The sequence below is a fragment of the Carcharhinus amblyrhynchos genome, chromosome 18 (assembly GCF_965287045.1).
Source record: "Carcharhinus amblyrhynchos chromosome 18, sCarAmb.v2.hapA, whole genome shotgun sequence".
NCBI lineage: Eukaryota > Metazoa > Chordata > Chondrichthyes > Carcharhiniformes > Carcharhinidae > Carcharhinus > Carcharhinus amblyrhynchos.
The window spans coordinates 23318477-23345567 of NC_137341.1; the positions used below are offsets into that span (position 1 = coordinate 23318477).

At 44.2% G+C, this 27091-nt stretch overlaps 1 protein-coding gene across 2 annotated transcripts in view; it reads left to right on the forward strand.

Moving 5' to 3' along the window:
• LOC145354921 (UNC93-like protein MFSD11) overlaps positions 1 to 27091 on the forward strand; it is a 38125-nt gene extending 11034 nt beyond the window's left edge. Inside the window, exons 1-13 of one of the 2 annotated variants that reach the window (XM_080206569.1) lie at positions 7774 to 7952; positions 12157 to 12212; positions 13823 to 13930; positions 15238 to 15317; positions 15746 to 15842; positions 17363 to 17421; positions 18313 to 18451; positions 19364 to 19413; positions 20435 to 20500; positions 22022 to 22147; positions 24237 to 24411; positions 25327 to 25462; positions 26536 to 27091. In XM_080206569.1, the coding sequence (XP_080062695.1) occupies positions 7863 to 7952; positions 12157 to 12212; positions 13823 to 13930; positions 15238 to 15317; positions 15746 to 15842; positions 17363 to 17421; positions 18313 to 18451; positions 19364 to 19413; positions 20435 to 20500; positions 22022 to 22147; positions 24237 to 24411; positions 25327 to 25462; positions 26536 to 26688 (1335 nt within the window). In that variant the 5' untranslated portion in view covers positions 7774 to 7862 and the 3' untranslated portion in view covers positions 26689 to 27091. Of the gene's footprint in view, positions 1 to 7773; positions 7953 to 12156; positions 12213 to 13822; positions 13931 to 15237; positions 15318 to 15745; positions 15843 to 17362; positions 17422 to 18312; positions 18452 to 19363; positions 19414 to 20434; positions 20501 to 22021; positions 22148 to 24236; positions 24412 to 25326; positions 25463 to 26535 lie in introns of those variants that run through there. The other variant, XM_080206570.1, reaches the window with a different exon arrangement.

A 27091-nucleotide genomic window follows, 5' to 3' on the forward strand; every position in this document is an offset into this window, starting at 1 on the left:
CTGCTTCGGCATCTCTGTCTTTGAAGTTACTTATGTGATCACAGCTTCCCAACAGCAGCTGTTTAATGATGTTCAATTTAACATGAACAGGCAAGGCTTGCAATGTCTGCAAAATAACATTCACACCTGACCATCTGTCTTTATATTCACATCTGACCATCTAGGTTCACATCTGACTATTTGTCTTTATGAGAGTTAAAGAATGAAAGACATGAACAAGTAATTCACATTAACACCAGGAGCAATATAAGCCTGGGAAGATCAGCCATGATGAAGGCTTATATTTGTGATATATTCTCAGTACAAAATGCATTAACCTTTTCCCTACTTCAGTCACACTCTTTTCCTAGACTTCTCATTTGATCTTTTGTAGCAGAGATAGCATTGGGGTGTTTTAGTTTCTGTCAGCCATGGCTCAATGATAAATCCCTCTCTTAATGAGGCAAAAAGTTAAGGCGTAAAGACATAAAATGCCCCAGTAAAATACTGAGGGATGCTGGATTGTTGTAGGAGCCATATTTTAGATGAGACATTAAACCAAAGCCCTGTCTGTTCTCCTAAATGGACACAAATGATCTGTGGATATATTTAAAGAACAGCAAGAGAGGATCTCCTGTAGTCATAGCCAATATTCATACCTCACCCACCATCACTAAAACAGATAATCTAGCCATTATCTCATTGTTGTTTGTGGGATCTGGCTTTGCACAAATTAGCTGCTGTTACATGAGGAAAGAAATTTTGCAGAAAGTTGTTAAGATTTGGAATGCACTACCTGAAAGAATGATGGAAGGTGAATCAATAGCAATTTTCAAAATGTGCAGGAAAACATTTACAGGGTTATGAAGAGCAAGGAAGTGAGACTTCCAAAGCATTCTTGCAAAGAGCTATTACAGGCATAATAGACTGAATGGCCTCTTTCTGTCCTATATCATTCCATGACTTTTTAATTAGGATGTTGACTACACTTCAAATGTACCTCAATGATTCATAAAGTGCTTTGTGATGTCCTGAGATTGCAAAAAGAATAAATGCAAGTCTTTCATTATTTTAATTGAATCAGCATTTTTTCCCATTGAGTTCAGAATCATTACTCATTTCCTACTTACTCTCGAAATCATGTGAGCTGTATTCTGTTGCCCATGTATACAGGATAAACATTGCAGACTGTTGGCTCTACACTGACACAGAACCACTGATCATAGTACATGGATGCTTCATCACTATCTCAGACAGCAAAGAAAGTCTCTTTGCACAGGAACTAACCAGAAAACTAGCTTATGCTTTCAAAAAATCCATCATAGGTAGAATCTGGAGCTGAGAGCTAACTAATTTGACTGAGTCTTATGATGACACAACAGAGTAGATTGACGAGCATAATGCAGTTGGTATACTGTATGTAATAAAGTGCCACATAACAGGCTTTCAGCAAGGTGGAAGCCCATGGAATGAAAGGAATAGTGGCAGCAAGGAAACAAAAGTGGTTGGTTGACAGGAAGCAAAATGCAGTAGTAAAAGGTTACTTTCTGAACTGGAGGAAGATATACAGTGGGGTAGCTTAGGGGCTGGTGCTAGGACCACTGCTTTTCTGAATATTTATTAATGACTTTGACTGTGGCATACAGGGTAGCATTTCAAAATTTGCAGATAATTGGAATTTTGTGAATTGTGAAGAAGATAGTGACAGACTTCCAGAGGACATAGACAGGCATGTGGAATGAGTGAACATGTGGCAAACTAGATTTAATGCAGAGACATATGAAGTGACACTTTTTTTTGGAAGAATGAGGAAAGCAATATAAAATTAAGGGTACAATTCTAAAAGGGATACAGGACCAGAGGAACCTGAGGGTGTTTGCACACAAATCACTGAAGATGATAGGGAATGTTGACAAAGCAGAAAAGAAGACATACAGGACCCTGAGCTTTGTAAATAGAGTAAATGAATACAAAAGCAAGGAAGCAATGGTGAACTTTTATAGAACACCAGTTAGGCCTCAGCTTGAATAGTCTAAGCACAAACTTTTAGGAAGGATATGAGGCATTATAAAGATACAGAAGAAGTTCACAAAAATGGTTTCAGTAAGAAGCAATTCCACTAACTTGGATAGATTAGTGAAGCTGGGGCTGTTCTCTTTACAGAAGGTTGCAAGGAGATTTAATCAAGGTTTTCAAAATGGTGATGGGTCTGAACAGAAATGATAGGGAGAAACTGTTTCCATTGACGATGGGGTTGAGAATCAGAGATCATTAACTTAAGGTTATTGGCAAAGGAAAAGGAAATGATGTGAAGAAAAACTCATTACGCAGTGAATGGTTAGGATCTGGAATGCATTGCTTGAATGTGGTGGTGGCAGAATCAACCATGGCTTTCAAAAGGGAACTGGATAATTATCCACAGGGAAAAGTTGGAGGAATGGGAGTAGCTGAATAGCTCTTCCAAGAAGCCAGCATGGATACAATGGATTGAATGGCCTCCTCCTGCAGCTATTTAATGATTCTATAATCTAAGTAGAGCCACAATAGCAAGACTGTGCCTTGTAAAAATCAGTAGTTGTGCCAAATAATGTACCTTAAACAGTCAGAATATTAAACATTCCTTTATTACAAATAAAGTGTCCCAAACAGTCAGGGTATTAAACATTTCTTCTCTCCTACTAGAACGAATAAAAACATGGGTATATGAAAGTTTGAAGGTATCACTGTTGTCGGCTTTGGGTACAGACAACACTTAAACTCAGACTATTCCATTTCCAAGCTTTAATAAGTGAAAACACAATGCAGTGCCCAGCATTGCAGGATGTTCTGCTGATTCATACAGAAAATGCAAAAGTTATAGTTAATTACAGCAAATGAGAAATGAGCAACTTTCTAATCCTTCATTTGCATACATATCCACCAGTGATAGCATAGTGTTTTGCCCTTTCTTATCCAATAGAAAACTGTCTCCTTCCAATCTTTCATATGTCCCCATATCTTGCTATTTGGTAATTGTTATGGTAACTCATCCTATGTCCTAGCTTGGAATGCAGTGTCTGTGGAGCAAGATTTTAGATTTAATCACTTATCCTGAGTGCGTAAGTATGGGACTTACTGAAAGCCAGACTGAAGGCCTTGTTTGGCTAATAATCATTTTCCATTATTTGACAGAGTTGTTTGTCATAACTTAATTTCCACAACGGTTGTAACTTAACTTTTCCCATATCACCTTCTGCATTTTGTAACTGTGTTTAACTATAGTGTCACTATAATTATTGCTTTATTTGAAGTAATCTTGCAGAACAAAGTGAATTAAATATTTGGCAATGGCTGGAATTACAACTTAATTTCCACATTACAAATGGAGTAAAATATTGAATGAAAGACCCGGGTTCAATTCTAGCCTTGGTTGACTATCTGTTTGGAATTTGCATGTTCTCCTCGTGTCTGTGTGGGTTTCCTCTGGGTGCTCATGTTTCCTTCCACAGTCCAAAAATGTTCTGGTTAGGTGAATTGGCTATGGTAAATTGCCCTTTAGTTCCCAAGATGTGTAGGTTAGGGAGATTAACAGGATAAATGCATGGGATTATGGGAATAGGGCGGGCCTAGGGTAAGATGTTCCATCGAAGCGTTGGTATAGACCTGATGGGCCAAATGGCCTCTTTCTGCATTGTGGGGATTCTATGAAATCTATGGGCTAGGCAATTAAAGGAAACAAGGAAAGAAATAGTAGAGACTCTGTCATCATTTTCCAAACCTCTCGGCCTACAAGCATGATGCCAGAGGACTGGAGGATCCTAACATTGTACCATTTTTTAAGAAGGGAGAAATGATTAGACTGAATAATTACAAGCCAGTCAGCCTAATCTCAATGGTGGAAAAATGATTAGACTGATGATGTGGAATCAAATCTCACCACAGGAACTGGATTTAATTTCAATTCATGAGTCTGAAATATAAAGCTAGTCTCAGCAATGGTGCCCATGGAGGCGATAATTGATTGTTGTAAAAATTTATCAGATTCATTATTTCCCTTAAGGAAGGAAATCTGCTATCTCTATCTACATGTGAATCCAGATGCCCAGCAATGTGGTTGATTTTTAACTGGCCTCTGAAATGGTTGAATAAGCTACACAGTTCAGGGCAATAAATAGTCATGAAGCAACTCATGACCCATTGCTTCCAATTGAGCTATAGGAAAAGAACAGTGGAGTTCAAACTAATTGGAATTGTATAGCAGTCACAATAGGCTTAATTGTGTCCTTCTGTACTGTAGGACTGTGCAGACTGATGTGACTCACAAAGTCACTACACAATGTGCTACTGTGCCATACACCTGGTCATATACTCCATTCAGTCTTGGCTGAGTTAATTGGTATCAATAAAGCCTGCCTCCATCCACTAGGAAGGGGAAGTTAACCAAGTTCCTGTTGTTACTCACTAGACAAGTAAGCCCACTACTGTTGAGAAATGCATATGAATATCAGAATAAATGATGCCTCTCACAACATCAGGCAATTTTTGTTACTGTGCAGATGGACGCCATTTGGTCCATTGTATCTATACCAGCTCTCCAAATGAATAATTCAGCTAGTTCCATTGTCCCGCAGTCTCCCTGTATCCTTGCACATCTTTTCTTTTCAAATAATGGTTTCATTCCTTATTGAATGCTTCTGCTGTTCCTGCATCCACCTCTGGAGGCATAGCATTCCAGATCCTAACTACTGACCATTTTCCTCATTTCATTGTTGCTTCATTTACCAATTACTTTAAACCTTTTCCTTCTCATTTGCAGTCCTTTTATGAATGGGAAAATTTTCTCCTTTCTATTCTGTCCAGAACTGTCATGAGTTAGAATACTTCTATCAAATCTCCTCTCAACCTTCCTTTCTCCAAGGAAAATAGTCCTAACTTCTCCAGTCTATCTTCATAACTGAAGTTCCTGAGTCCTGGAACCATTTTCACAGGTTTCAATTTCTCCAATGTCTTCACATTCTACTTAAAATAAGGCACCCAGAACTGAACACAGTGCTCTAGCTGAAGCCAAACTAGTTACTTACACAAGTTCAACCTAATCTCCTTTTGTTCCTGTACTCTATGCCCCTGGTAATAAAGCCCAGGATAATGTATGCTTTATTAACCATGCTCTTAATCTGTCCTACCACTTTAAATGATTTATGCAAAACCTTGTCCCAAATTATTGTTTCCAGGAGTTTCCCCAGCACTAAAGTTAAACTAACTTGTTTGTAGTTGTTGGATTCATTCTTACCCTCTTTTTTGAATAAGAATGTAACATAAGAACATAAGAAATAGGAGCAGGAGTAGGCCATCTAGCCCTTCGAGCCTGCCCCGCCATTCAATAAGATCATGGCTGATCTGTTGTGGCTCAGTTCCACTTTCCCGCCCTCTCCCCATAACCCTTAATCCCCTCTCTTATCAAGAACCCATCAACCCGCTTCTTAAAAATATTTAGCGAGGCAGCCTCCACCACTTCAACGGGCAGAGAATTCCAGAGATTCACCACCCTTTGAGTGAATTCTCTAACCCTCTGACACCACTCCTGAGTCTAAGGAGTACTGGAAAAATATGGCCAGTATCTCTGCAATTTTGACTGTCACTTCTCACAACATCCTTTGGTGCATCTCATCTGGTCCTGGTGTCATTTCAACTTCAAGAACAGATAACCTATCCAATACCTTCCCATTTTCAATTTGAAACACTTTTGGTGTCTGAATTATATTCTCTTTATCATAGGCTGGGTAGCATCTTCTTTCTTGGTAAAGATAGATGTTAAGATATTCATATTGAATATTATTAATAATATTAAGTTAATTTAATTTAATATTAAGATATTAAGTATTGTTAAGATACTGTATCTTTAAGAAGTATATTTTTATCATGTTTCTTGTAAGGGGTATGTTTAAAAATCAGCTCTGTTTTACACTGTGTTGATTTGTCTGGGCAAAAGCAGCTCAAATTTTGAGAATGCAGGATAATGACTAATTTTATCTAAAGGTGTGTTTGTCTAAACAAAGTTAATGCTTTTGTGTTTACTTAGGTTTCCCTTGGGGTTTCAGAGTAGGATTTTGATTAGGTTTTTGAAAAAGTCATGTGTTACTAGAACTAAGCTTGCAGGAGAGATAGTGTTTTGAAAGTCAATTTCTGCCTGGTACTGAAAGAAATAAGCTGTGTCTCTTTGTCTCTCTCTCTCTCTCTCCCTCTCCAGAAGTGTTCTGAGAACTCTAGGACTGGCAATCTAATTACAAGCATATAAGCCTGTTTGCTAACTGATTTTAAAGAGTGGTTTTAAGTTTGTAAGAGGAATAAAGGGTGGTGAATCTCTGGAATTCTCTGCCCGTTGAGGTGGTGGAGGCTGCCTCGCTAAATATTTTTAAGACGCGGGTTGATGGGTTTTTGATAAGCGAGGGGATTAAGGGTTATGGGGAGAGGGCGGGAATGTGGAACTGAGACACAACAGATCAGCCATGATCTTATTGAATGGCGGGGCAGGCTCGAAGGGCTGGATGGCCTACTCCTGCTCCTATTTCTTATGTTCTTATATTGCTTGAATTAGAATTCACAGGGGTAGGTTAGCAGTTAAGAATTGTATCTTGTCATGTCTAAGTATTGTTCAAATGTTAAATGTTAAGCTAATTTATTTATTATAGTTAAACTGTTGTTAAGTTTGTGTTGATAAAATCTTCCCAGTGTGTCAGTAGAATTGCAACATGCCTTCACATTAATGAAAAAATAACAAATAGTTAGGGCCTCGTCTAACTTCATCGTATACCTTGGTGTTTCTGATCCATACCCTAATAGTGTTCATTTAATACCTCAGCTATGCCCTCTGCTTCCATATTAAATTTCCTTTTCAGTCCTTCCTAACCCCTCTCTTCACCCTTTTTACTACTTACATGCTGATAGATGACCTTTGAGTTTCATTTTTTGTTAGTTGCCAGTCTCTTTTCCTCCTCCCTCTTTGCTTCTCTTATTTGCTTCTTCACCCCCTCCCCCTTTAAACATTATATAATTAGCCTCAGTTGTAGTTTTACTTGACATCTCTAATTAATTTCTATCACCTTTGTCATTCAGGAAGTTCTGGATTAGTTTGCTCTATCTTTTTCTTCCGAGGGAATGTACCTTGACTGTGCCCAAATGACCTTTTCTTTGAGGGAGCCATTGATCAGTGACCATTTATCTTGCCAGCCTGTGACTCCCAGTGTGTTAGACCAGCCCTGTTCTTCTTCATTGTCAATTTTTTCCCAGTCTAGGGCGGCTCTTTGTCTTTTGCTGCAGTTTGTGATAGTGGTCACTGGGCTCTAAACGTTCTCCCATTGACACTTGATCGACTTGACCCATTCGGTTTCCAAGAACCAGGTCTAGCCATGTCTCATCTCTCTTAGGACACATACTGCTGAAGAAAATTTCCTAAATACACACTAGGAACTCTTGGCCATCCCAGACCAGATTTGGATAATTAAAATCTCTCATTATAACTCCTCTATAAGTTTTGCACCTTTTTGTAATTTCCTTTCCGCCAGTTGGTGATCCAGAGACACATGCAATTACATTTTCTGCTCTTTCGCGCTGGACAAATTATCATAACACGGCGAGGGAATGTAAGCCTGTTTGCTAACTTACTTCAGGGAGCCCTGAGTAAGTGAAGTCCTGGTGGCTGTCTAATGCTCAGCAAGGAGTCAGAGGCAGATCGGTAAATGAATTCGAGAGGATTTGCTGTCGGGATCAGTGAGTGACAATACTCCGCCCCCTGCAATATCCGCACCCACACAATATACTGGACATCAAGAGCCCGCCCCTGACTGACAGCCGAAGCCCCGCTGCTTCTCTCGGTCCAGCTGCTGGTGCGGGCGGTCGGGGTGTCAATGGGCGATCGCAGGGTGATCAATGTTTACCTCCTGGGTGTGGGCTTCATGCTCATCTTCACCGCCTTCACTACCTGCGGGAACATTGAGGTAAGTGTTAGCTCTTGTTGCTCTGAAGTATAACTGTAGCCAGTACTCACGATCAGGGTTAAAGTCTATGACAAGAACAAAGTACTTTGGTGCTAGTAATCCAGAAATAAAGTCAGAAATATCCCGCAGGTCTGGCAGATCAGTGAAACTTCCTCAGAATTGATCATAGTTTAATAAACAATTAGGGAGGGGGGAGGAAAGTAGAAACTGGAAGGTCTGTGATAAGATAAACGGAGGCTAAAGAGAAATATTTGACGAAGGGTCATCTGGATTCGAAACGTCAGCTGTTTTCTCTCCTTACAGATGCTGTCAGACCTGCTGAGATTTTCCAGTGTTTCTCTTTTGATTTTATTGAAGAGAAATGTTAATTGGACCAATAATGAAACAAAAGATGTGACTGGATTATGTATAAATGAGGAATTACCATCAAAGCTGCCATCCAAAAACAAAAGGCAGTGTTTATAATCCGAAAATATTGAACTCAGTTGTGTCTTTCAATTTGTTCTATTGCATTCACTGCACCCAATGCATTTTCCTCTACATTTGAGAGACTAAATGCAGACTAAGTGACCACTTTGTGAAACATCTTCACTCAGTCTGCAAGAATGACCCCAACCTCCCTGTTGCTCACCATCTTGTTGTCATGCCCACGTGTCCATCCTAGACTGCTGCAGTGTTCCAATGAAGCCCAACGCAAACTAGAGGAGCAGCACCTCCTCTTCCGACTAGGCACTTTACAGCCTTCCGGACTTAACACTGAGTTCACCTACTTTACACTGTGACCTTTGTCCTCCATCTTGACCTTTTCCTAATTTCAAAAGTTGAATACAGTGGCCGGGATTTTTGAGCCTTGCTCATTCTGAAACTGTAAAATCCCACCCTCGGTCAACAGACCTTTCTATTGTCCGCCCCTTCCGATTCACGTGGCGGTAAAATTCCAGCCGGTGAGTATATTGAAAGAAGTGTAAATAAATTCCTGTGTAACCTGGGAAGGCCTAGAAGAGTGAGAACGTATGAGGTAAAAGGACAGGTGATGCATGTCCTATGCTTGCGTGGGAAGTTGCATAGAAAGGGGTGTTGAGGATGGTTGAGGAGTGAACCAGGGTCTTGTGGTGAGAATGAATCCTTTGGAAGGTATAAAGGGAAGGAGAACATGTGAGGGCATCATGCTGAACCGACAGAAATCCCAAAGGATGATCCATTAATCATGGAGATGAAGTGAAGACAAAAGCATCCGTACCATAATGCTGGGTGAGGAATGGGTAAATCGGATTTGGATTTGATTCCCACTACAGTTAAAGCGTCTTCCGACATTCACTATCTAGCTCCTTGCAAGGAGTGGCCATTTGGGTGAATTACTGGGGGAGTAATGGCGAGGGGCCAGCTGGAGAAGACAGAAGAAAACTGGAGACCTTGCAGGAGAAGTTGAAATAATTGGCTGCTGTTACTATTTACTCATCAATTCGCAACATATGACCCTTCGACTGGGACGCAAACAGAAACTCTATTCTTCAAATAACAGTATCTCCGATCAGCAACCCATGATCGTGACATCATTTGAACAGGAGTCACAGGACACAGCTCAATTAAACTCCGTTCAAAGCCATAATGTGTTTACAGCAGAGAGCAGGCCAGTCATATCTGTGCTGGCTCTTTACTCAAGCAATGTAAAACAATCCCATTGCCTGGCTGTCTCCCTACAGACCTGTGTCTTCACATCTTTTCACAAGTTTAAAAACCCCAATAAATACTCCCCCATACTGATTATTCCAGGAATTCAAGCTCTCCTCATAAGTTTGTCAGAGAGTGCTCCAACTTAAGCCTGAAGAGTGTTTGAACATATTAATTCTTTCTTTACTTGTGGATTTGCTTAGTCTCTCTTGTTCTCTCTTTTTCTTTATTTTTCTGTATGAAAACTGCAGCATTCTAGGATGATACCAGGAGTGAGAAGTTGAGTTTCAATTACAGCTGAAAATCTAAGTCTGTTTTCAAAGGAGTGGAGATTAAGTGAAGATCTAAAAAGCACTCTGTATTCTGGGAGAGCGTGAGAGTATATCCTGAAACATTAATTCCACTGGGTAATGACAAGCGGGCATAAAGCAAAATTAGTGCTAGAACTGAAGTTGTCCTTTTAGCCCCTCGAGTTTATTTTACCCATTCAGTCAAATCATGGCTTAATTTGAAACAGTCAGTCAGAAGATGAGCCATACTGAATGTCAGGGAGATCAAAAGTAAAAAGGTCACTCTGACTTAGTAGATACTATTCCTGCCTCTGAGTCAGATCATAGGTTTGAATCACAGGAACATAGAAACGGGAGTAGGCCTTTTAATTCTTTGAGCCTGTTCCATCATTCACAGAGCTATTGCTGACCAGTTTCTGAACTCCTTTGCCTCATGTCCCATTATACCTTTAACTAACAAAAATCTATTAAACTAGATTTTGTTTAATGATTAATCTAACATTAATTGCTAAATGCAGAAGAGTGCTCCAAAATTCATAGAATTCCTACAATGTAGAAGGAGGCCATTTGAGTCTATGCCAACTCTCCGGCACAGCATCCCAACCAGGCCCTATCACCATGATCCCATTAATCCACCTAACCTGCACATCTTTGGATTGTGGGAGGAAACCCATGCAGATACAGAGGGAATGTGGCAGCACAGTGGTTAGCACTGCTGCCTCACAGCATCAGGGATCCACATTCAATTCCAGCCTCGGGTGACTGTGTGGAGTTTGCACATTCTCCCTGTGTCTGCATAGGTTTCCTCCAGGTGCTCTGGTTTCCTCCTACAGTCCAAAGATGTGCAGGTTAGGTTGATTGGCCATGCTAAATTGACCTTGGTGTCAGGGGGATTAGCAAGGTAAATATGTGGGGTTACAGGAATAGGACCTGGATGGGATTGTCGTTGGTGCAGACCCAATGGGCCGAATGGCCTCCTTCTGCACTGTAGTGATTCTATGATTCTAATGTGCAAACTCCACACAGTCACCCAAGGCCCGCATTGAACCTGGGTCCCTGGCACTGTGAGGCAGCAATGCTAACCACTGTGCCACCAGGCTGCCTTCTGCCACTCTGAGGGGAGACATGGTCATAATTTTACTACTGAAAGGTCTGACTTCCATGTTTAGACTATGTCCCCTAGCCCTAGACTCTCTTACAAGTAGATTTCATTTCTCCCAATCTTCCTTATCTGTTTCCCTTTATATCTTGAAACATTTGGTTAATCATCCTTTAACCTTCTAAATGCCAGGGAAAACAATGCTAGTTTTTTAATCATTGTTCATAGCTTAATCCTTGAAGTTCAAGTATCATTCTAATAAATTTACACTGCCTTCACTCCAAAGCCAATATGTCCCTTTCAGGGTGTGGTGCCCAGAACTGCTCACAATACTCCAGATGTGGCCCGATCAGGGCTTTGTACAGCCAAAGTTTCTATCCCATCATTTAATGAATACAGTGAATAGTTGAACACAGATTCTTGCAGGACAGCACTGGTCAAAATCTGCCAATTAGAGTACCTGCACCTTATCCCTACTCTCTGTGTCCCACTGCTCAAGTCAGTTTTCCAACAGGGTCAATAATTTTCCTTCAACTTTAGCTAACAGTCTCTAATGGAGGACTTTATCAGATGTATTTTGGGAGTCCAGGTAAATAACATTCTTAGTCATTCCCCTGCCTACTATTTTAGCCACCCATTCAAAACATTCAATCAGATTCATCAGGTGGGACCTACACTTTGCAAATCCATCTGCTTCTCTCTGATCAGCTATATATTTTCAAGGTGTTCACTCACTCCACCCTCAACTATAGACTCTAGCAATTTCCCCAGAACAGATGTCAGACTACTTGTCATAAATTCCCTTGTTTTGATCTATCATCATTGTTAAAACTCTGTCAGAAACTCTGTCTTTCAGATGAAACATTAAACCAAGGTGCCATCATATAGTTTTAGGATAGATGTTAAAGGTCCTATGTCCAGAAGGGGAGACTGTCCTGGTACCCTGATTCAACGTTCCTTCCTCAACCAACACCATCAAGAACAGATGAACTAACTTCACTCCTGCTTGTGGGATCTTGCTGTGTGGGGAAAGATTGCCCTGGTGCCTGGGCAGCACCAGTGCGACTATGCTTCAATGTAATTCATTGGGGATATATCTGAGATACCCATAAATGTAAATGATTTCAATGTTCTTCTTTTGCAGCAAACAGTAATAAGAAGTTTGACCAACACTAGTTTCTCCGGCAGTGGTTACAACAGGTATCAGAAACTCTGGCTATCTACTACGGGCTGATGAAACAGTCTACAATATTTTTGATGGACTGAGGCACCCACTGTCTCCTCAGCCTCTGTGTGCCTTGTGGTGTAGTAGCCCTTTATGGATGTTTTCCCTGATAGGGTCATGTGACCTTCTGGGAGCCAAGGTGGGGCTCATTCAGACTTGCCTGGGCTTGTTCCAGCAGTTGTCATTTTAGGCCGGTGTAGTTAAAATCTTCATCCTTGCTCTGTAATGTGTATAGTTATTCTGTTAATAAACCTTTGTTAGTTTGAGCCTTATCTCATGACATTCTGGTGGGTGTGGCCTGTGACCACAACTGAAGCCTAGTGTCTACACCTGATCAAGGATTTTTGCTCCACATTAGGGGCAGTATTTAATAGAGCTGATGGGTGTCTTGTCAGCCAGTTGCTTTCAGGAAGGCCTGCTGAATTAAGTCAGCCAGGCACTTAACTGAGCAATGCCAGGCCTCCCCTGGGATCAAACACCCCAAAGAGCTGTTGGCCAATCAGAGGCTGGGAATTGTATGTTGCTTGGTAGCTGGCAGCTGCTGCACCTACCTGAGGCCCAGGATTGCTGAGAGGCCCAGGATCGCTGAGAGCCTCAGGATCACTGAGAAGCCCGTGATCACTGAGAGGCCCAAGATCACCGAGAAGCCCGCGATCACTGAGAAGCCCGGGATCACTGAGAGATTTAGGGATCACCGAGAGGCCCAGGGATCACCGAGAGGCCCAGGATCACTGAGAGGCCCAAGTACCACTGAGAGGCCAAGGATCACTGAGAGGCCCAAGTACCACTGAGAGGCCAGGGATCACTGAGAGGCCAGGGATCACTGAGAGGCCCAGGGATCACTGAGAGGCCCAGGGATCACTGAGAGGCTCAGAATCACTGAGAGGCCCAGGGATCACTGAGAGGCTCAGAATCACTGAGAGGCCCAGGGATCACTGAGAGGCCCAGGGATCACTGAGAGGCCCCAGCAATAGATGAGTGATGGGGGTCACAATGAAAGGTGTCTGCAGCATAGCAGGGGAGCGTGGTGTTGCCTTCAGTGGACCCCCACCCTTTTCCTGATGGGGAAGATAGGGAAGAAGATTACAGATATGGAGGGAGGTTGAAAAAAGAGTGAGAGACAAGAAATAAAGCAAAAATAAAATTGAGGCATTGTAGGACTTGAAGCCAATGTAGGTGAGCACAGGAGTTGGCGTGAGTTAGGAATCAGGATGTAATGAGTATTCAAGTGCTCCTTGGGCAATGTGCATGTTTGGTATCTTACTAATCATCTTCGTGAGTAGGGGCACCGTCTGCTCGTTGCTCAATGTATAACCCAAAGGTGTGCAGAACATTGCTAATCTGTTTCAGTAAGAAACTTTTTTCTGCAGAAGACCTTGTTAGGGTAAATTCTACACAGGGAGCAAATGAAGATTGGATGTGCGGGAGGAGTCCATAAGGGGGTGATTTTACATTGGGTATGGAAAAGGGTTCTCTGGGTAGGGGGAATCTGTAATATTGTTGCCAGTATTTGTTGCAGGAAGAGCAGGAATGACAGACCAAATGGCATGCGCAAGCATCATACATCCTTATGCTTTTTTGCCAGCCTTGCCATTATCTATGGAGTATTTGCAGCTTCTAACCTTGTTGCACCACCTGTTGTCACTCTTGTCGGACCAAAGATGTCGATGGTTTTCAGTGGAGCTATTTACAGGTAGGTCTAATTCCTATTGGGTTTTAGGCTCCCACATTTCCGCATGCCATCTAGGATAAAACTGTCCCCCCTCTATTCTCATGGTAGTACCCTGGTTTGGACCCTGAGAATTTTTCACGCTTTCTCCTTCTGAGTTTTAACTGCAGTCTGCAATGGGAAAAGAATGAGGGAAGTGAAATTCATTGGATAGAGCTTTCGAAGAGCTGGTACAAACATGATAGGTTGAAGGACTTTCCTCTTTGCTGTAATATTCAATGATGACCCAGGTGTGCCAGTTTCTGGTTTCCTTTCACCAGTTTGTTCCCTCAGCTGTGCCATTACAGGAGAGTCCTACCCACTCACTTCATGGACATGGCATGTGGTGATTGGATACTCAGCCACCCACAGCATAACTGGAGATTTTTGGGACCAGAATCTGTGGAGAGTTATTGAGTGACACAGAGTATGAACCAATGTTGAGGGTGGGGTTTGCAGAAAAATTGCATTCAGCTGTCCTTAATTCAGCCAAATCTAAAAATAGTGCTGATCATATGTACCCGGCAAATTAGATTTCATGAAAGGGTAAAATGCTTCAATTATTTCCTGTTACCCATTGAAGAAACTGAAATGTTGCCTGGGGTAGTTTGCAGTCACATCTTCATGGAGTGCTGAGTTGGAGCTGGCACAGGCTGGTAATAAATAACCTATGAAAATAAGCTGTGATGTTGCACCAGCTGAGGGAAAGGGAGTGTTGAGGGGAGGGGGGTGTTGAATGGTTTCTCCCTGTTCCTATGACTGACTCTGTACCAGAAGCACCTTTTTTTAAATGTATTCTTTCATGGGCTGTGAACGTCTTTGGCTATGCCAGAATATTTTGTTCTTTCCTAGTTGCCCTTGGAAGGTGGTGGTGATCTGCCTTCCTGAACTGCTGCCTTCCAAATGGAGTAGGTAAACCCACAATATCTTTATGGAGGGAGCTCTAGGATTTTGACCCAGCAACAGTGTAGGAACAGCGATGTTGTTTTCAGTCAGGATGGTGCATGGCTTGAAGGGAAATTTGCAGGTGGTGGTATTTCTACTTACCTGCTGCCCTTCTTCTTTTAGATAGTAGAGGTCATGGGTTTAGAATGTGCTGCTAAAGGAACCCTGGTGAGTTGCTGCAAAGCACCTTGTAGATGGTATACACTGTTACTGTGTGTCAGTGATGGAGGGAATGAATGTTTAAGGTGGTGGTGGATGGGTGCCAATCAAGCGGGCTGCTCTGTCCTGGATGGACCTGCAGTGAAGCTCTGCTGACTGGCCCTTTGTGTTTTGTTTGGTTTTTCCAGCGGTTACGTCGTTTCTTTCTGTAAGCCGATGGCGTGGTCGTTCTACATCACCTCCATCCTCATTGGATTTGCTGCAGCTGGTGAGTGGAGTGCTCAGTGCTTCCTGAACTATTACTTCCAAGTCTCCACACCAATGTATCTCCTCTTCTTTCCTGACAGACCCTGTCCCCACCCCACACCATGGGGTACAGTTATATCCGCCTCTCATTGTGCGCTTCATGCGATTGGTTGACCTTTGTGCTTGAGCCTATGCAATGAGGCTGCACAGGCAATGGAATCATGAGGAGTCGGGGGTGGTGGGTTCAGGGCTGCAGCCACCCCTGGTCATGGCTTCCCTATTAACCAGGGCAGCAACAGGATCGGCAATGCTGGCCCCTCCCCTGCCTCACACCAAAGACTCCAAATCCAGTTGTTGACCTGACTTCTGTCTCACCACTGAACAGGAGGAAGGTGGTGGGGAGGAAGTCAGAACCATCCAGCTCTGCCCAACTTCTTCCTTCTCTTTCAGTACTATGGACGGCTCAGGGGAGCTTCCTTATCTTGAACTCTGACTGTACCACTATCAACAGAAACACTGGCACCTTCTGGGCTCTGTTACAGTGCAGGTAAGGGAACTGCAGACTCCAACAAGAACTGGGAGACATAACCATGCCTTACCCCTTAATACTCTCCCTTTGTCCATTATGGTGTCTGGTGACCAGACACGGTAGCCTAATGATTCTGGTAACTCAAGACCTGTCGTGGCAATTTGGCAGGATTGAAGTCAATAAATTTAATAGTTTGTGGCTGAGTTGATGCTTGTAAAATCAGCTAGAACTTTCACAGAAATCATAGAATCATAAAAACCCTACAGTGCAGACAGAGGCCATTTGGCCCATCGAGTCTGCACCGACCACAATCCCACCCAGGCCCTACCCCCATATCCCTACGTATTTACCCGCTAATCCTTCTAACCTACAAATCTCAGGACACTAAGGGTCAGTTTTAGCATGGCCAATCAACCTAATCTACACATCTTTGGACCTGAAGGAAACCCACACAGACACAAGGAGAATGTGCAAACTCCACACGGACAGTGACCAAGCCGGGAATCGAACCCAGGTCCCTGGCGCTGTGAAGCAGCAGTACTAACCATTGTGCTACCGTGCCGTCCTGCTGTGTTCTGGAGAGGTTTGAGATTCTGGTCAAAATCGCAGGACATGACCATAAGAGTAGAATCATGGGGTGTGAGGGTCATGGTAAAGGACCAGGGTGAGATTAAAGGGTGTGACAGTGGGGATAATGTTGGGTCACGGGGTGTGAACATAATGGAGGGTCATGGGATGTGAGGAAGATGGGGGTCATGGAGTTTGAGGGTAATGGGGGGTCATGGAGTTTGAGGGTAATGGGGAGTCATGGGGTGTAAGGGTAATGGGGATTTATGGGGTATGAGGGTAATGGGGGTCACAGCGTGTGAGGACGATTGTTGTCATGGGATGTGAGGGAGATAGGGGTCATGGAGTATGAGGGTAATGTCTTCATGGGGTGTGAGGGTAATGGGGGGATCACAGGGTATAAGGATAATGGGGGTCCATGGGGTGTGAGGGTAATGGGGTATCACAGGGTGTGAGAGTAATGGGGAGGTCATAGAGTTTGAGAGCAAAGGAAGAATCATAGGATGTGAGGGAGATGAGGGTCACAGGGTGTGAGGGCAGTGGGGGTCACAGGGTATGAAGATGATGGGGGTAGTGGGGTGTGAGTGTGACAGTGGGATCTTGAGGGGCAAATCTTGATCTTGCCCATTTGGGTTATAATCTGATGGAATAAGCCCTCCCTGTCTGAGAGATCTACAGCACAGAAGGAGGCCATATGACCCATTGTGCCCACACTTCTTTTCAGTGTGGCGTATAAAGACCAGCATGGATGAATTGGGCCGAATGGTGTGTCTTTAGTTTGTAAGTTGGTTGTAATTCTCTGTGTCCCGGTTTTGAATGTGAAAGGAATATGGTATTGATAGTCCAGTATTGTCCGACTACTCAGCATCAGAATGTGCTGCTGTGAGGGGAGCCTAGATGCTGCTTTATCACTCTATGTGGCTGATACATTTTAATGCTTCTTATCTGACTAATTTGACATATTTTTGCAGCATGTTGTTTGGGAATCTCTACGTTTACCTGCAATGGAGAGATACGATAGTGATCTTAGGTAAGAGACTGATTTTGTTTCATGTTGTATGTTTTTTGGGGCAGCGACGGAGTGTAGGGCCTGAAAGGGGCATTGATGGTGCTTGGGAATGTTGGGCTGGGTTAGAGTAAGGGGATTATGGGAGGGTCACAGAGAGCAAGGTGAAGGATGAGGTTGACAAAGTAGTGGAATTATATGATGATGGGGATTGACAGAGTGACTGGAAGAGATGATGGGGACGAGGGACTCTTATGGGAGCCTTAAGCAAGGGATAAACTTGGGGTCCCAACATTCCATGAGATAATATTAGTAAATTCACCCAATCCAATATGGATCCACACAGCCCCTCCGACCATCCCGGCCCCTCCAAACTTCCTGGACCATCTGACCATCTCGGCTCCTCTGACCACCCTGGCCCCTCTGACCATCGCGGCTCCTCTGACCATTCCAGCCCCTCTGACCGTCCCAGCTCCCCTGACCATCCTGGCCCCTCTTACAGTCCCAGCGCCTCCCCACCCCCCCTCCCCACTTTGACCTTGAGCCCTTAATCAGGGTGACTCTCCAAGCAGTATTGAGGGAGTGCTGCACTGTTGAAGGTGCAGGCAATTAAATGAGCTGTTATACAGAGGACCTGTCTGCCTTCTCTGGTGCACACAAAAGATCCATGCTACTCATCGAGGAAGGGCAAAGGAGTTTTCCCCAGTGTCCAGAACAATAATTATCCTTCAACCAGCACCAGTAAAACAGATTATCTGGCCATTATCTCAATATTTGTGAAATCTTGCTGTGTGCAAATTAACTATCATATTTGCTATATTACATCAGCAATGGCTGTAGAGAAAAGCATTCTGTGATGTCCTAAGGTTATGAAGGAAATATAGAAATGTAAGTTCTTTATTTTTGACTTCTCAGATCATGACAGAAGTACCTTGTTTATTGTATTGTCTGTGATCTCTCTTGCTGGGACAACCCTCTTACTTCTGCTGAGAAACATCAAACATGTGGAGAACAGCTCTGAGATTAATGACCCTCTCCTTCAAGATTCTTGGATGTAAGTACACAAATGGCACAGTGATTAGCACTGCTGCCTCACAGCCCCAGGGACCCAGGTTTGGTTCCAAACCTGAGACACTGTCTGTGCGGAATCTGCACATTCTTCCTGTGTCTGCATGGGTTTCCTCCGAGTGCTTCGAAAGAAGTGCTGGTTAGGTACATTGGCCATGCTAAATTGTCCCTCAGTGGACCCAAAGAGGTGCCAGAGAGTGGCGACCGGGGGATTTTCATAGTAACTTCATTGCAGTGTTAATGTAAGCCTACTTGTGACACCAATAGATAAACTTGAAACTTTAAGCGGAAATCAAATCTCTGGCTGTCCTCCTTGTGCCACGGATGGAGGTTCACTGCTCCTGAGGACACAATCTACATGCAGTTCAAAAATTGGCCACCGGGGATGCCAGAAAGCAACCATTTCAGACAAATCTGGCTGAGATAGGGGTCACACAGTGTTGGCACCACGACTATGTGACGATCCAAGATGAAGTGTTTGAAACAAACATTTATCAGCCATGGCTCAGCGGCTGGTGCTCCTGCCTCTGAGTCAGAAGGTAATAGGTTCAGGCTTCACTCTGGAGACTTGAGCACAAAATCCAGGCTGACCCTCCCTGTGCAATACTGAGGGATAAGACCACCCAGTCTCTCAGGTGGCTGTAAAAGATCACATGGCACAAGTTCAAAGAAGGATGAGGACATTCTCCTGTTGTCTTGGTTGATACCTACTGTCCAGGCAATAAAACAATTCTACAAACTGGCTGCCACATTTTCTACATTACAACATTGACTGCACTTGATTTAACGTAGCTTTGGCCGATCCCGAGATTGTAAAAGATGCTATATAAATGCAAGTTCTTTTCTAATTTATATGTTAGTCTTTACAGCCTTTTTCTTTGTTTTAATGTTATTCTAGGCTTAAAGAGAAAGTGATGTCAACCATGGATCAGATCATGTCAGAGTTCAGTAAGTTGTTTCTGTGCTCCTACAGTCAGTCTCCTCAGCTGTTAATGTTCCCAATGGAGATGTGGTTGTGAACTGACAGCACTCGGCATGGAGGGTACTGTCAGTTAGTGACTGGGGCATATAGTGATTGGGGAGTACAGTGGACAGTGCTTGGGAATACAGTGGACAGTGCTTGGGAATACAGTGGACAGTGCTTGGGAATACAGTGGACAGTGCTTGGGAATACAGCGGACAGTGCTTGGGAATACAGTGGACAGTTATTGGGAATACAGTGGACAGTTATTGGGAATACATTGGATAGTAATTGGGAATACAGTGGACAGTTATTGGAATACAATGGACAGTGATTGGGAATACAGTGGGCAGTTATTGGGAATATGGTGGACAGTGATTGGGAATAGGGTGGGCAGTGATTGGGGCGATATGGTGGGCAGTGATTGGAGGATACACTGGGCAGTGATTGGGGGGTATACGCTGGGCAGTGATTGGGGGGTATACACTGGGCAGTGATTGGGGGGTATACGCTGGGCAGTGATTGGGGGGTATACACTGGGCAGTGATTGGGGGGTATATGCTGGGCAGTGATTGGGGGGTATACGCTGGGCAGTGATTGGGGGGTATATGCTGGGCAGTGATTGGGGTGATACAGTGGGCAGTGATTGAGGTGATATGGTGGGCAGTGATTAGAGGATACACTGGGCAGTGATTGGGGGGTTTACGCTGGGCAGTGATTGGGGGGGATAAAGTGGATTAATGTTTAGAATGTGCTGTGGTTATTGTGAGATGAAGCCACATTGTGATGTGACCCCAGTGGTGTGTGATAGCACTCTGGGGATAACAGAGTCTGTTATTCCAATATGGTACAGGATATGATTCGACAAATGGATGGTCCTGGTTTAAGTGATAAGTCAATGCACAAAGGTTGAAAACTGAAAACCGTATTCTATTTCACCATTGAAGAATAATATAGAACCAAGTGTGAAAATTTCTCTCTCCTCACTCAGATCAATCTATTTTTCAGGGTCAATGCTGAGGTTGTTGCGCACAAAAAACATGCTGCTACTAAGTGTGACAATAGTGTACAGCGGTGAGTAAGCTCATGTAGAGTGCTAAACTCGTGTACAGAGGTGAGCTCCAGTACAGTGATGAGTAAGCTCCTGTACAGCGGTGAATAAGCTCATGTGCAGCAGTGAACGAGTGTACAGCAGTGAGTAAGCCCATGTACAGCAGTGAGCGAGTGTACAGCGGTGAGCGAGTGTACAGCAGTGAGGGGGTGAATGGGTACAGCCGTGAGTAAGCTCGTGTGCAGCAGGGAGCTCATGTACAGTGGTAAGTAAGCTTATGTACAGTGGTGAGTGAGTGTACAGCAGTGAGTGAATGTACAGCGGTGAGGGGGTGAATGTGTACAGCGGTGAAAAGGTATATAATGAATAGAGCAGTGAGGGAGTGATTACACAATAGTGGTGATTGAGTGTACAGGGGTGAATTAGGTGATGAAGGGGGAATTTATGCAGCAGTGAGGGGGTATACAGCAGTGAAGGGTTGTACAGTGGAGAGGGGGTGAACAGTTTGGTAGTGAGTGGATGATCAGTGGTAAGTGGGTGCAGTGATGAGGCGGTGTACAGCGGGGAGGGAGGGTGTACAGCAGTGAGTGGTGAGGGCATGAGTGTGTATGGCAGACTCTACATTTTAGTAGACTGGACATCTAACAATAAAACATTATCACTGGAGAGAGGTGACCAGAGATTCCCCACTCCCAGCATTAGCCCCACACTGCTCCCTAACCCTATCCACACTCATTCTGCCTCACCTGCTCCACTCCTCATGTTCCCTGAGTAGCGCACACTGCCCACACCTCTCCAGATCCTCTCTCTGGCCTTGGTCAGTATAAGAACCTGAGTTTGATATTGGTTTGATCTGCTCCCTCATGGGCATGAATCCAACATTTTCAACCACATCAGCAATTAGAACCATGAAGGCCTGCTGATGTGGAAAATTAGATTGTCATCATGTTTGATGGGGACAGTGCAGAGGAAGATTTACTCTGTATATAACCTTGTTTGTACCTGTCCTGGGAGCGTTTGGAGACAGTGCAAAGGGAGCTTTACTCTGTATCTAACCCTGTGCTGCACCTGTCCCAGGAGTGTTTGACTGGGACAGTGCAGAGGGAGCTTCACTCCGTATCTAACCCCATGCTGTGCCTGCCCTGGGAGTGTTTGAAGGGGACAGCGCAGAGGGAGCTTTATTCTGTTTATAACCATGTGCTGTACCTGCCCTGGGAGTGTTTGAAGGGGACAGTGCAAAGGGAGCTTTACTCTGTGTATGACCCTGTATTGTACCTGTCCTGGGAGTGTTTGATGGGGCCTGCAGAAGGTGTTTTACTCTGTGTATGACCCTGTGTTGTACATGTCCTGGGAGTGTTTGATGGGGACAGTGCAGAGGGAGCTTTACTCTGTATCTAACCCCATGCTGTATCTGTCCTGGGAGTGTCTGATGGGGAAAGTGCATAGGGAGCTTTACACTGTATATAACCTGTGCTGTACCTGCTATTATAATGTTAATGGATCAATCCCTGTTTAACGTTTTTTTGGGGATGTTGATATTCCAGGGCTGGTGCTGACTTTTTACAGTGGGGTGTATGGGACATGCATTGGAGCTACCAGAGAGTTCGGACGAGTGGCCAAGGGTCTAATTGGTCTCTCGGGATTATTCATTGGCATCGGAGAGATTCTCGGTAAGTCTGAGAAATGATTGTGCTAAGCAGAGCACTGGGACGGAGGTCAGAGGATGAGAGGGTAGGGGAGGGAGGTCAGAGGATGGGGTTTAAAGTTTATTCATTAATGTCACAAGTAGGCTTACATCAACATTACAATGAAGTTACTGTGAAAATCCCCTAGTCGCCACACTTTTGTTCGGGTACACTGAGGGAGAATTTAGCATGGCCAATGCACCTAATCAGCACATCTTTTGGACCGGTTTTGGAGCACCTGGAGGAAAGCCATGCAGACATGGGGAGAACATGCACAGAGTGACTCAAGCCAGGAATCAAACCCAAGTCCCTGGTACTGTGAAGCGCTGTGCCACCGTGCTGCTTTATCAATGGCCTTCCTTCCATCATAAAGTCAGAAGTGGGGATATTTGCTGATGATTGCACAATGTTCGGCACCATTTGCAATCCCTCAGATACTGAAGCAATCCATGCCCAAATGCAGCAAGGCCTGGACAATATCCAAGTTTGGGCTGACAAATAGTAAATTGCACGTGTTGCACAAGTGCCAACCAATGGCCATCTCCAACAAGAGACAACCCAATCATCTCCTAATGACATTCAATAGCAACACCATTGCTGAATCCCCTGTCATCAACATCCTGGGATTACCAATGATCAGACCTGAACTGGACCAGCCATATAGGAGCATGTTAGAGGCTGAGGATACAATAGTGAGTAATTCTCCTCCAAAGCCTGTCCAACATCTAGAAACCACAAGTCAGGAGTGTGATGGAATACTCTCCACTTACCTGGATGACTGCAGCTCCAACAACATGAAGCTCAACACCATCCAGGACAAAGCAGCCCGCTTGATTGGTACCCAATCACAAACATTCATTCCCTCCACCACTGATGCACTGTAGCAGCAGTGTGTACCATCTACAAGATGCAGAGCAGCAATTCACCAAAGCTCCTTAGGCAGCACCTTCCAAACACATTGCTTCTACCACCTCAAAGGACAAGAGCAGCACATGCCTGGGAACAACAAGTTCCCGCTAAGCCACCACATAGCTTTCTGACTTGGAAATATATCACCATTTCTTCAGTGTCACAGGGTGAAAATCTTGGAACTCCCTCCCTAAGAACACCATGGGTGTACCTACACCATATGGACTGTAGCAGTTCAAGAAGGCAGTGCACTATCAGTGCACTAAAGGAGGACAATTAGTGATGGATGATAAATGTTTGCCTAGTGATTCGCACATCCATGAAAGGATAAAACAAAAGAATAGGGAGTTGATGGGCTGAATGACCTCCTGCTATTCCCATGGAACAAGTTCAAGAGCACAAATTGTTTTCCTTGTTCCTGTGTAATAGACTTGAGAGGCTGAATTGCTTCTATGCTTGAATGAGTTGGTGAAAGTTGGAAAGCATGGGGATTATAGATTATAGTCTATATGATTTCTCACTCAGTGCTGCAAGATCTCAGTTTCATACAGTATCTTGTTCTGTTCATCTAGTAGGTTGGGAGGTGCCAAGTCACTTCAGACCAAAACTAGGTTTGTGCTGTTGAGGTGGTTTGTGGTGTTGGAAATCAGAGACACCCTCCTTGGGTCCCTTTTGAGTGGTTGTTTGGGGTAGCTTAGCGCAAGAGAGGTAGTAACTTCTTCTGGCTTAGACACAAACAGAGGAGGCAGTGGGATAGTGGTATTATCACTGGACTAGTAATCCAGTGACCCAGCGTAATGCTCTGAAGATCTAGGCAGATGGTGAAATTTGAATTCCACCACAAAAATGGAATTAAAAGTTTATTGTTGTCACAAAACACATCTGGTTCACGAACGTCCTTTAAGGAAGGAAATCTGTCATCCTTACCTGGCCTATGTGTGACTCCAGATCCATGTGACTCTGGGTTGACTCTTAAACATCGTCAGGAATGGGCCCTGGTCCAACCAGTGATGCCCACACCCCATGAGCGAGATAAAAAAGAAACATCAGAAAGTCCGCTCAATTGACCTGCTTATAAATGAAATCATTGTGGGCTGCTAGACATCAGTGACAGGTTCAGTGAGGATTCAGTTATGTAGATGAAGTGTGTATCTCTCTGTTTCAGGAGGCGGGATTTTCGGGCTGCTGTGCGTCAGTAACCAGTTCCGACGTACCTCAGCAATCCTTCTCGGAGCCATTGTGCATCTCTTAGCATTCTACCTGATCTTCCTTATAATCCCAGATGATGCTCCAATAGAAGGTGTAACCAGCAAACAACATGAGCCCTACCTATTTCCCAGGTAAGATCTTTAAACGTGCCCTTGAATCTACTGGTTTGTAACAAAAATACAGCTGATTCACTTTAGGGAAGGAAACCTGCTTCCCCACTTGGTCTGGACTTACATGTGACTCAAGACCCACAGCAATCAGATTGAATCTTCACTGCACTCTGAAGTGGCCAAGCAAGACTCTCAGTTGTGTCAAATTGTCAATCAGTGGTTCAAGGTGAAAGCCAGCATCAATACCTGGGCAGCTGACCATATGAGAACGTGTGGGTGTTGGGCAGTATTTGGGTGACAACTGGTATTGGGGAGGCAGGTGGTATAGAGGTATCAGGCAATTTTAGGGCATCTGATGTTATTCGTGGTTGGGAAGTACTGGGATGTGGACAGCATTGTGAGCTGGACAATATTGGGACATTGGGCAGTATTGGGGCGTTGGGCGGTATTGGGGCGTTGGGCGATATTGGCACGTCGGGCAGTATTGGGGTGTTGAGTGGTATTGGGGCATTGGGTGGTATTGGGGCATTGGGCAGTATTGGGGTGTGGGCAGTATTGGGGCATTGGGTGGCATTGGGGTGTTGGGCAGTATTGGGGTGTTGGGCGGTATTGGGGCATTGGGCGGTATTGGGGCGTTGGGCGGTATTAGGGCATTGGGCAGTATTGGGGCATTGGGCAGTATTAGGACATTGGGCAGTATTGGGGCGTTGGGCAGTATTGGGGCGTTGGGCAGTATTGGGGCGTTGGGCAGTATTGGGGCGTTGGGCAGTATTGGGGCGTTGGGCAGTATTGGAGTGTTGGGCAGTATTGGAGTGTGGGCAGTTTTGTGAGCTGGACAATACTGGGGTGTTGGGCTGTATGCTGGATCAGGAGATATTGGGCAGATGGTGATTCCCGCTATCACAGGCAGGGCAGTAACAGTTGATGTGTTTATAGTCCCGCTGCAGCATTAGTGAGCAGTTTCCTCCTTGGACTCGGTGATAGTTGCTTCAACACTCAGCTCTACAGCATTCTTGGCATATTGTACCCACAGCAAAGCGGCCCTGCTTTTGCTATCTTCAAATTCATACAGGTACCATTTCCAGAAACACTCAAATCTATGATTCTATATCTACTCTGTTCTGACTGAGCTAAGTTATACCCACAGTATCCACTTACTTCCTCCTCACCCACTCGCTGCCTTCCTCTCCTGAAACATTGCTGTGAGACAGGGCTCAGGAGAAGGGCAACAAGAGGGAGATATGCCAGCAATGGGGGGTGTGGGGGGTGTCAAGTGGGAGGATCAGGGAATACATCAGAGAGCAGAAGAGAGACAGCGAATGGTAGGGTTGGGGACTTGAGGAGAAGCAGCAAATGGACCAATGGAAAGACATTTGAGAGTTGCAGACAGCCAGTGTGCTGCACAGTGAACACTGTTGCCACAATACATCGCTGAGTTATAATACGCCCACAGTATTCAATATGCCTCAAGACCAAAATACACTCATGTTATCCACTACAATCAGAATATAGCATCTTTGGCCCTGTGTTTGTTGGGTGATATTGAAGACATTGGGAAGGCACATGGGAGGATAACTAATACAATACCCTGTCTGGGACCCAGTTATTAGGAGGATGTTTAAGTAGTCTAGTCTGAAATGCCGGTTAAAAGAAAATAAAATTGAGGTTTTTTAAAAGGAAATGGGACGATGCTGACAGATGGACAAGACTGGGGACAAGTGGGAAACATTTTGATCAAGAAGTTAGGAAGCATTTATTTACAGAGAGTTATTAACCTCTGGAATAGACAGAAATGCGTGATGATTCCCTGCAGTTGCACATCTTCCTGAGACAGCATGTTCTCAGGTAATATGGAAAGTTTATCTGGGATTAGAGGTGTTTGTGGAACATTCTCGGGTTAGAAAATCAGGGAAGGAACTTCACAGTCAGTAAAAATTTCTTCCTTTTTTGTGCTTTGGTTTTTCTCTGTCCCTTATGTAGCCTGATTGTTTGTAACGGCTGTGTTGTATGTGGACAGGATGGGTTTGGCAGACATTTTTAAAAGACACATGATTGTCTTTTAAACATAAAAGAACAGCTGTCCATGATGCAGAGGGAAAATAAATCCTCATCTGTGTGACTGTTGTCTTTCTCTTTGGCTTGCAGTCCATTTCTGCCGCACTGGCTTTTGGATACAGCAACTATCTGGTGCTGCCGTGGCAACTCCTCATCATGACCATCTTCTGTTTCTTTGGCACACTTTCTTTTTTCGCAGTGGAGAACATTGAAGACAATGCCTTGGGCTTGCAAGATTTCTGAACCTCAATTTCCCTGAAAGTGCAGGGCTGGCAGGGAGTTTCCATGGCTCTGAATTCCAGGATGTGATGTTTGGAATGTGTTGAAGTTGGATGGGAAAACCCACAGATGCGTGGAGCAGACTGAAGTGTGGCAGCAGCTTTCCTCTGCCAGTAGAGGGATTTAATATTTGAATCACTGGCAGAGGAGACCAGGTTCTCTGACCTTTTTTATCCTTCGCAAAACTGTCTTAGCCTCTCATTCTTGGAGATGCCAGGCATATGTCAAAGTATAATGTTGAACCTACGTTAGTGAGTTCAGCAGAAATGAGCCAGAGGCCACCCAACCTGAGAATTTCTGTGGACACTGAAAAGAAATACTTCTGATATCATTGGAAATAAATGTACAGTATTGCTTTACACTGTAA